General features: G+C 38.9%; 1 protein-coding gene across 3 annotated transcripts in view; it reads right to left on the bottom strand.

Moving 5' to 3' along the window:
- Positions 1-10,996, bottom strand: part of YEATS2 (YEATS domain containing 2) — a 123,050-nt gene that overhangs the window by 68,285 nt on the left and 43,769 nt on the right. For all 3 annotated transcript variants that reach the window (XM_023519253.1, XM_012811583.2, XM_023519254.1), the window contains exons 7-8: positions 10,177-10,338; positions 5,275-5,386 (exon numbers count right to left, since the gene is read on the bottom strand). In XM_023519253.1, coding sequence (XP_023375021.1) covers positions 5,275-5,386; positions 10,177-10,338 — 274 coding nt within the window. The remainder of the gene's footprint in view (positions 1-5,274; positions 5,387-10,176; positions 10,339-10,996) is intronic.

Below are 10,996 nucleotides of genomic sequence, written 5' to 3'. Positions count from 1 at the left end.
AAAAAAAAAAAAAAAACTATATAAAATTTTTTAAATGATAGGCTGTAAGTATTTCAAATACACACAGTATGACACAATTTTATTTACTAAGCACTTCTTTTGAATCTTGTTTATTTACTAAGCAATTATTAAAAAAAGAAATGAATAAAAGAAATATAGTACATTAGCATCATGATGATTTATTTTTGAGAGAAAAGAGTATACACTAAGCCAGAAGTTCTCAACCTGTGGGTCGTGACCTCTTTTTAACAATGAAAATACATCATGACATTCTCATAGGAAGGTTGAGAACCAGTGCATTAAGCAAATATTAATAAAAAACAAAAGAATGTATAAGTGCAAAGCGGCTAAGTTCTTATTTGTTTTTTGATGTATACTGTACATTTTAAAAAAGATTTATGACAGCTTATTCACATAAACATTACATAATTAAGACTAATGGGGGAAATGATTAAGTTGGGTAGAAAGGAAAAATAGAGGGAAAAAGATGAAGCCAAGGGTAGGTTAGTAAACATAAGGTTTAAAAGGCTTGTAAAGAGGCAGACACCACATTTCGCAAAGTTTCTCAGCAGCCAACAGAGAGGATAATTCAGTCTGTCATGAGATTTCATATTCAGGGTGATAAAAAACAATACAGGGTGGATTAATAGTAGCTCCAAAGAAGTGATTTAGAGTACTAATATTTAAACTTAGGTAACTGGGCAGTGCCTGTGCCTCAGTGGGTAAGGCACCAGCCCCACATACTGAGGGTGGTGGTGGAGGGTTCAAACCCAGCCCCAGCCAAACTGCAACAAAAAAATAGCTGGGTGCCTGTAGTCCCAGATACTCGGGAGGCTGAGGCAAAAGATTGCCTAAGCCCAGGAGTTGGAGTTGCTGTGCGCTGTGTGATCCCACAGCACTCTATGGATAAAGAGAGACTCCATTTCTACACACACACACACAAAAAAATTTAGCTAACTGTATGACTGCTGAAAAGATACAGGCAATCTTAGGTTATACCATTTGCATATCCTTCAGAGCACAGAAATAATGATGGGGACCAAATTTTAAGAGGACATTGAAAAGAACTGGAAAACAAAGCACACAAGAAATGTTACAGGAACATATTTTGCCTGGAGAGGTAAATGATTTAAGAAAAGATGGAAAGGCTATTATCAAACATTTTTAGAGTTTTTAGAAAACAGTCTTATTCTACATTATTTTGGAAATCAAACTGAGGCAGATGTGGTTACGGTTCCTTAAAAAATCAGTCTGTAAGTACATTTATGAAATAAATGCCTAAAAGTTTATTTACTAAATGAGTCAATGTGTTACTTGGCAAGTACTGTGTTCCATGGTGATAGCTGAGAAGTCAAATGATTACCTGTCAGAAATGCAGGACATAGGGAATTTCATAACATAACTCTAACATTAGGGTATTTAATATTTAATGTAATATTTACAGTATCCAATACACACTGTTAATTACTACAGAATTTCGAAATACAAAGATCACAGCAACCTTACATAGCTAGAAAAAAGCTACATAGGAACTTGAAGAATGGAAAGAATTCACACAAGCATTCCAGGAGGGAAGAACAGGAACAAAGACACAAGAGAAGGCAGCCCTGGGCACTTCCTACAAGTGGATTAAGCTAATAAGCCTGGAGTAAAAAGCTTCAGCAAAGGATTGAAGTGAGATAATTATAAGGGAAGTAGGCTGAATTAAAATGTCAAGAGCCCTAAATTCAATCACACTTTCTGAAAGGAGTAACAGCATAAAGCAGCAGTTCTCAACTTTGGGAGTCAAACGACCCTCAGGGGTCCCCTAAATACATCCTGCATATCAGATATTTACATTACAATTGATAACAGTAGCAAAATTACAGTTATGAAGTAGCAACAATTTTATGGTTGGGAGTCATCAAAAAACTGTATTAAAGGGTCGCAGCACTAGGAAGGTTGAAAACCACTGGCATAAAGGTTCTGCTGTTTTAAGAGGACTAATCTTGCCGGACTGAGGGGAAAGGATATAGATTAAAGAAGCCAATCAGAAGACAACTGGCTAAGAGCCTGGCCAATAGTGGGAAGCGTAGAGGGTAGAATAAAAAAGAGATTATGAAGAAAGAATAATGGTCTGCAACTGAACAAATAAATATTTTGAAAGGGGGAAAAAATCAAAGATAGCTCTGAAAGTTAACACAGAAAGGAAAGGAGAAATAATACTGCAGTACAAATAAGGACTACACAGCCACAATACAAGTATTTAAAATCTCAAGACCTATGAACAAAATACTACTACTATTAATAGTATTCTTACTAGTAATACTACAGTATGTGAACTAAAGTAAAATCTTTTTTTTTCTTTAGAGAGAGTTTTACTATGTCACCCTTGATGAAGTACCCTGGTGTCAAAGCTCACAGCAACCTCAAACTTTTAGGGGCTTAAGCGATTCTCTTGCTTCAGCCTCCCAAGTAGCTGGGACTTACAGGTGCCTGCCACAACATCCAGCTATTTTTTTGTTGTAGCTGTCATTGTTGTTTAACAGGACCCAGTCTGGGTTCAAATCCACTAGCCCCGATGTATGTGGCCAGCATCCTAACCACTGACCTATGGGCACCGAGCCTAAAATAAAATCTTAAGGCTCCCCTCATCCAGTGGTTTTCTTACTAGACTCTCTTGCCCAATGGGGGGGGTCCCCAAAACTGAGTTGCTAGCCAGAAGAAAGGAGGTTCAGACATTCCTGTCATGGCCCCCTCCCTTCTTAGAGATGTCCTTTGTAATTCATTAACAGGCCTAAGGCTCTGCAAAGCATACTGGCAGGCCCTCAATATATACAACAAACCACTTGAGTCTAGGCATAAGTCCAGTAGTTTGTCTCTGACTAACAGACCCTTATCTTAGCTCAAGCATTCCTTTTTGCTGACTCTGGGTCTATCAAAGCCTAATTCTTTCAGCCAACTGTCAACCAAAGAATCTTTAAACCCATCTAATAAGATGTAAACATTGGCTTTAAGATGCCCTTTTTGGGCCAAACCAATGTATGCCTTCTACATACTGATTATGACTTTACCTGTAAGTCCTATCTCCCTGAAATGTATAAAAGCAAACTAATCCCACCATAAGTCTACTTATTCAAGACTTCTTGGGTGTGGCTCCAAGTCATAGTCCTCAAATTTGGCTCAGAATAAACTTCTTTAAATTATTTTAGAGTATGTAAATAATGATCCTCTTCCACTGACAAGTATTATTACTAATTATAAGAGTATAGTAATACAAATATTATTTACTATTTTGTAAAAAAGTATTTTCCAGAAAAACTGATAAGAAATATTTTACTGTCATTCTAAAACACTGTCTCTCTAATAATCTTCCATATTATTAGACATTATACATAACTAAGTGATAAGTATACTATAGTTTGTGAAAGCTATGTAAAATAATTTCCTTTATTTTAGAAATTAGGGCTGGATCCAGTATTGCCCAAAGTGGTATGTGCCAAGCTAAAAGTAAGATAAAAACAAGTAAAACTGGGTGGCGCCTGTGCCTCAGTGGGTAGGGCGCTGGCCCCATATACCAAGGGTAGTGGGTTCAAACCTGGGCCCAGCCAAACTACAACAAAAAATAGCCAGGTGTTCTGGCAGACGCCTGTAGTCCCAGCTACTCGGGAGACTGAGGCAAAAGAATCGCCTAAGCTCAGGAGTTGGAGGTTACCGTGAGCTGTGATGCCACAGCACTCTACCAAGGGCAAAAACGTGAGACTGTCTCTAAAAAGAAAACAAAACTAATTTAGACCTTCCTCTAAGCAATGGGCAGTATTCTGCTTCTATGAACAAAGTGGCTATATGCTTCCTTGTGATTCCTTGTGGTCACAAGGCAATCTAGTCTTAGAGTAATCTCCAAAAAACTACTTAAACATCAAATTAAGTAGTGCAATCTCTCACCAACCAAAGGCAAACTTCAGCATCCTTTAAGGTTGAAAGAGATGTATCTATAGAACAAAGGGTAATGAAAAAGGAATTCTACAGACATATTCAACTTTATTTAGGGGAGCCATTACTGAGAACAATATAGTAAATCACAAAGTAAGGGTGCTTTGGGAATATTAGGATTACATCTTCTGTACAGAAATAAACGCATAGATATATCTATTAGTGAAGAATTTCTTACAAAAGCATTACAACCTGGTATAATACAGTTTACAAAACATGTTTGATTACTTCTATCTTTATCCTTGTAAGATAAACATAACCTGTATTTTTAGGACAGATAAACAGATAAGGACCACTATTTGCCCCATTTTACAGAAAAGTAAAGAGAGTTTGAAAAAAAAAAAGTCAAAAACTTAACTCCAAATAACATATTAATGGTGAGGTCTAATCAAGGATTGGTCACCTGACCAATTAATTCTTCTTTTTAAAGAATATACATTATGCTATCAAGTGACTTCCTTTACAAGCTTCAGAGGCCAAAGAAGTGCAGCAGCAAATGTAACACACTCAAAAATACTATCTCCTCCTTCCACTATCCTTGGTCCCTTCTCTCAGAAGACCTAACACTACCACTTTAAGTACGGTTTGACTCTTACACAATACAGGTTGGAACAGTCCAGGTTCCACTTAGACCAACCTTTCCTCCTCAATCTACTCAAGGTGAAGTTGATGAGTGTAAAGACCTTCATGATGATCTACTTCCACTTACTGGATAGTGAATATATTCTCCCTTCCTTAGGATTTTCATAGTAACAACTCTCTTCTCTTGTTAGCTATATTGTAAGAATATAGTATGTAATACACATAACATACATGTTATTTGACTATTTATGTTTTTTGTAAGGTTTCCAGTCTACAGTAAGCTATTAGTAGGTAAGTTTTTGAGGAGTTAAGTTGTTTTTTGTTTGTTTTATTTTTTGAGATAGAGCCTCAAGCTGTCGCCCTGGGTAGAGTACCGTGGCATCACAGCTCACAGCAACTTCTAACTCTTTGGGCTCAAGCGATTCTCCTGCCTCTGCCTCTAAAGTAGCTGAGAGCACAGGCGCCTGCCACAAATCATGGCTATTTTTTGGTTGCAGCCATCGTTGTTTGGCAGGCTCAGGCTGGATTTGAACCCACCAGCTCAGGTGTATGTGGCTGGCACCTTAGCTGCTTAAGCCACAGGCACCGAGCCGAGAAGTCAAGTTTTATGTGGCTTTTTAACTGCACAGGGGTCAGCATCTCTAACTGCTACACTGTTCAAGGGTCAAAAGGTGATAGAAAAAGACTTTGCTTCTGGGGAGCAATGTTTTGTTACAATACCTTCAGATTATGTATGATATCTATCCTCTTGTTCTGGTTGTCCTTAAAGTGAACTTGAACTCTTACAGGAAACTCACCCCAGCCTCTTCTGGTCAGATGAAAAGGAGGCTCTCTAGAGAAAAGCAGATGTTAACATGTTCAGTCTCTTATCCTAGACAGGAAAGTATTTCTCATAAGGAATAAATAAGAAACTCAACTCTGTCTGAGAATCATTTTGGTTTCCTTATTTGAAGCTAAACCGTCAGGTTGAATTTTGCTAAAATGCTGTATTACTGCCAGGCGAGTTGGCTCACACCTGTAATCTTAGCACCCTGGGAGGCCAAGGCAGGTAGACCGCCTGAACTCACAGCTTCGAGAAGAGCCTGAGCAAGAGCAAAACTCAATCTCAAAAAAAAAAATAGCTGGGTGTAGTGGCAGGTACTTGTAGTCCCGGCTACTGTGAAAGCTGAGATAAGAGAAGTGCTTGAGCCCAGGAGTTTGAGGTTGCTGTGAGCTGTGATGCCAGGACACTCTACTGAATGCAACAAGTGAGATTGTCTTTAAAAAAAGGTACATTACAAAAGAAAAATTCAACTCAAGCTTACATTAAACTTCAATTACTGGGGGGTGCCCAACCACATGCACCAGGGCTGGTGGGTTTGAACCCGGCTCAGGGCCTGCTATACAAACAAATAACAATAACAAAAAAAAAAAAATGCCGGGCATTGTGGTGGGCACCTATAGTCCCAGCTACTTGGGAGGCTGAGGCAAGAGAATCACATGAGCCCAAGAGTTTGAGGTTGCTGTGAGCTATGACATCACAGCACTCTACCGAGGTTGACAAAGTGAGACTCTGTCTCAGCAACAACAACAAAAGAAAACTAGACTGCCCTGCATGAGATAAACCAGTTGAATACCAGCTGAGCTAAGAGAAGTAGCAATGATACTGGTAAAGATTTGGATTTGGGTCAAATGAGAAGGTAGATTTGTGGTAATAGTTCAAAAACAGACCTAAGACCAGAGATACAGTGGACCTAGAAGCATGGTGGACCTAAAAGTAATTAATGAAATTCTACTGATGTTAAGTTTGGTCTTTTAAAGCTAATTGGTATGTCTAAACTCATTTTGAAATATGCCTTAATCATGCTGTTTGTATGGTGAATTTCTCTCACAATGGATGTAATAAATTAAGTATGTTTCTCAATTTATGTACATGGGCTAACCACTAGAGAATAGACAGGAAGAACTGTTGCTGGGGAAGACACAAATAACTTGAAGCCAAGAAAAAGGAATAGGGCTTGGTGCCTGTAGCTCAAGCAGCTAAGGCGCCAGCCACATACACCAGAGCTGGCAGGTTCAAATCCAGCCCAAGCCTGCCAAACAACAATGATAATTATGACCAAAAAATAGCCAGGCGTTGTGGCAGGCACCTATAGTCCCGGCTACCTGGAGGCTGAGGCAAGAGAATCGCTTAAGCCCAGGAGTTGGAGGTTACTATGAGCTGTGATACCACAGCACTCTACCCAGGGTAACAGCTTGAGGCTCTGTCTCAAAAAACAAAAATAAAAAGGAACAATGCTTTTTAACAGGAAACTCATCTATAAACACATTCTTGGAAATAAAGAAAAAGAAATCTAAGACCTCACAATTACCAATGGAAATTTTATACTTCAAAAGATACATTACTTCAGGGTGGCACCCGTTGCTCAGTGGGTAGGGAGCTGGCCACATACACGGAGGCTGGTGGGTTTGAACCCAGCCCAGGCCAGCTAAAATCAACAATGACAACTGCAACCAAAAAATAGCCGGATGTTGTGGCAGTGCCTGTAGTCCCAGCTACTTGGGAGGCTGATGCAAGAGAATCACTTAAACCCAAGAGTTTGAGGTTGCTGTGAGCTATGATACCACAGTACTTTACTGAGGGCACAATAGTAAGAGTCTGTCTAAAAAAAAAAAAAAAAGATATGTTACTTCACACAAAAAAGGACTGCCTCCCCTGAACAAACATCAGTATTTCTAGATTCCTCATAAAAGATAAAATATATTAATGACCAAGAAAGAAAAATAATAGATGGCTAAAAAAAAAAAAAAAACTGTAATAGAAATATAAAACAATATAACTCCATGCTCAACTAAATTTCAATGGCCAACCAGTCTTTTAGGAACACTCCTAGTGCCCCAGAACTTACTAATTAAAGAGATTCTCCATTATATTTCTAAATAGGTGTGATAAAACTATTACCTCTACTTCCTATACTATTAGTTCTATATATGCCATTTGGAATCAAAAAGAATAAATGCTTCCTCTGCACAAAAGACCTTCCAAAGAAGGCTTTAACACTCCCATCTTGTCTTTTCAGAATGAATACCTCTGTTCCACACAGCAGCAAACCCTTACTGTGTTCCTTATCTACTCTTTATTACCAGACTAGAAAATATCCCCTCTGAGACACAGTGAGGTTGAATAACTAACTTGCCAAGATCACACAGCAAATTAGTGGAACGAGGATTTAAATTCACACAGTAGCTCCAGGGGCCATGATTCACCACTAATCTGGTCCATATCCCCACGGTGGCAGACCCTCTCTCCTCCAGATGCACACAGTCTTAACTGGGTATCATCAGACTGGTGCAGGCATGGCAATAAAGCATCCTAAAATTGTACTACCATGCTAAATTGTTTTTACTTTTTTAAAGTGGCTACTAGGAAATCTAGGAAATTTAAAATTACTTATGTAGATCACAATATATATTTTAATTGGACAGTGGTACTCTAGTGAGTTCCTTACACTAGAGCAAATAAAACAGATACAGTCACTTTGAAGAGGCTCACTAGGATTTTCTCTGGGGACCTAGCCCAGTCTAGTCTCACGTACACCAAGAGCCAGAATACTTCACAAAGGCAGGGACTATGCATGTGTTCTTTATCTTTGGAATGACTGTATCAAGCTCTGAGCCTAGCATACATTTAGCAACTGTGTTATATCCAAAAGCAAAGTTTGCAATCACAGCTTTTAGGAAGCTGGTTAACAGTTGACATGATATTTGAACCAAATGTGAAAAAAAATACTTCTATAGGAGCAGAATCTTCCCAGGCTCTTTGTCAGGTAACCTGCTGTGATGAGGAGATTTAGAGTGCATGAAAACCACATCTACATTTTGATCCAGAGTAACATTAACCATAAGTTTAAAGGCAGGTGCAAAACTGCACCTATATTTCATCAAATCCCTTTAGATACCTGACACAAGAAACATCGTAAGAGTCCTGCAAAGAACATAAAGAGTTTTAATTGAATCTAAGGACACACATTAGTAGTTCGATCCTACTTTATACTGGTTACAACATACCTGGAGTTTTACATTCAATTCTAAAAAGAGTACTTTAAGAGGAATATAGATAAACTGTAAAGGTCAAAGAATATAACCTGGACAGCAAAAGAACATACAACTTAGCCAAAGAAGTGACAAGTGAAACGAATGTGGATGAGACCCAACAGGTGCTTTCAAATATCTGCACAACCACTACATTGAAAAGGGATTGTAATGACTGTGTGGTGGCATAAGCATATGAAAGTAAGGAAAGTTTAAAAGTTAGAGAAAGTTAGATCTCTACTCAATCTGATTAGAAGCTTCCTACAAATTGAAGGGCTAACATCATGAATTCAATAATTTACTCAACATCAAACATGAAATAAGGCTGGGGGTAGTGGCTTGTGCCTATAATCCTAGCACTGTGGGAGGCTGAGGTGGGAACACTGCTTGAACTCAGGAGTTCAAGATCAGTCTGAGCAAGAGTGAGACCTCCATCTCCACAAAAAGAAGAAAAATTAGCTGGCCACAGTGGTGCGTGCCATCAGGGTGAAGGAAATGTTCTGAACAGCACAGAAGACAGAGATTTCACTGATAATAACCCACAACCACTTCCATCGTACATTTATGCAAGGAACATGCATATGATGTATCATGATATAAAGATATAAAGAATATAGCTAAATGATATAAGCAAACTTCATAGCAGTATAAATATATCATTTCATCTTTGTAAAATAATAACAAAAACCAACAACTATACTACATTCTAATCTAATATGTGCAAGGCTATGCATTATACAGGATAAATATCATTAGGGGTTACTTATGAGATGGTGAGATATGAGGAACTTTCAATATTACATATTTCTTTAATGTTAGTATTTCTGGGCCAGGTATGGTGGCTCACTCTGGGAGGTTAAAGTAGGACTGCGTGAGCTCAGGAGTTCCAAGACCAGCCGGAATAAGAGTGAGACCCCATTTCTACTAAAAATTGAAATTTTAGGGGGGCACCTATTATTCAGTGGGTAGGGCACCAGCCCCATACACCAAGGGTAGTGTGTTCAAACCTGGCCCCAGGCAAAGTACAACAAAAAATAGCTGGGCATTGTGGTGGGCGCCTGTGGTCCTAGCTACTCAGGAGACTGAGGCAGGAGAATCGCCTAAGCCCAGGAGTTGGAGGTTGCTGTGAGCTGTCTGACACCACGGCACTCTACTGAGGGCAATAAAGTGAGACTCTGTCTCTACCAAAAAAAAAAAAAGTGAAATTTAAATTTTAGCCAGGCATGGTAGCATGAGAATATAGTCCCAGCTACATGGGAAGCTGAAGCAGGAAGATCACTGGATCCCAGCAGTTTGAAATTGCAATAAGCTATGGTGATACCACTGTACTCTAAAATGAGACAAAAGAGCAAAGGCAGCAAAATTAGTTAGTGTGGTAACAATGTGACAGGAGGTGACAGTACCTGGTCACTGAGACTGCTAAAACTACACTCCAAGAGTCAATGCTAATTATTAGTAATACAAAAATTGTCCATGTTCTGAAGTAAAATCACTTTTTTTCCACTTCTACAAATCTGTACTTCTTAGGTTAAACAACTCAGATGTGCTTACCTCACTTCCACAAGGTCATTCGGTTTATAGCTGGGATGAAGGAAGAACCAAACTTTCTTGACAAAATGATTAATACTAGGTTCTCTACGAGACCCTCGGACATACACCATCCACTTATGAGTTGACTGGTCATTTTCTTCCCTCTTATCTGGAGGAATATACCTAGAGAAGAAAAAAAAAAACCTGAATTATTTTTTCTTTAAAAAGCCTAATAAAACTATTAGCTCTGACTCAAAATAAGATTAAAATTCTAACAATATTTAATAGCTGTATCACCTAATCAAAGAAAGTCTTTATAGTTAATCATTTTGTTTTCTATTCTTTCTAAAACATTTGGTCTAAAGGGCTTTCCTGTTAAGTATCTGTTTTGTTTTCTGATTACCAGTGTGCAGTCAAAAAAAACCAAAAACCAAACTTGATTTTCCTGCCAAGTGGGCCCATAAGGTTGTGGAAATAAACTGGCATATTTTTATTCCTGGGATAGGGAACCTCTAGCCTTTGGGTTTATTTCATGTACATTTAGGGTACAAGAACTCTAGGCCTTTCTGGTGCTTCTCAATGCTGCCAAGGATACATCTGGTTTCATGCCTTTTTTTTTTTTTGAGACAGAGCCTCAAGCTGTTCCCCTGGGTAGAGTGCTGTGCATCAAAGCTCACAGCAGCCTCCAACTCCTGGGCTCAAGCGAGTCTCCTGCCTCCACCTCCCAAATAGCTGGGACCACAGGCGCCCGCCACAACGCCTGTGGTTGCACCTGGCGTTCCTCTTGCACCTGTAGTCCCAGCTACTTGGGAGGCTGAGGCAAGAGAACTGCTTAAGCCCA

This window comes from Otolemur garnettii, unplaced genomic scaffold (genome assembly GCF_000181295.1).
Source record: "Otolemur garnettii isolate 467f Iridium unplaced genomic scaffold, OtoGar3 scaffold00166, whole genome shotgun sequence".
In the NCBI taxonomy this organism is placed as follows: Eukaryota; Metazoa; Chordata; class Mammalia; order Primates; family Galagidae; genus Otolemur; species Otolemur garnettii.
The sequence above is the reverse complement of the archived record's forward strand: the minus strand, read 5'-3'. Positions and strand labels throughout refer to the sequence as shown.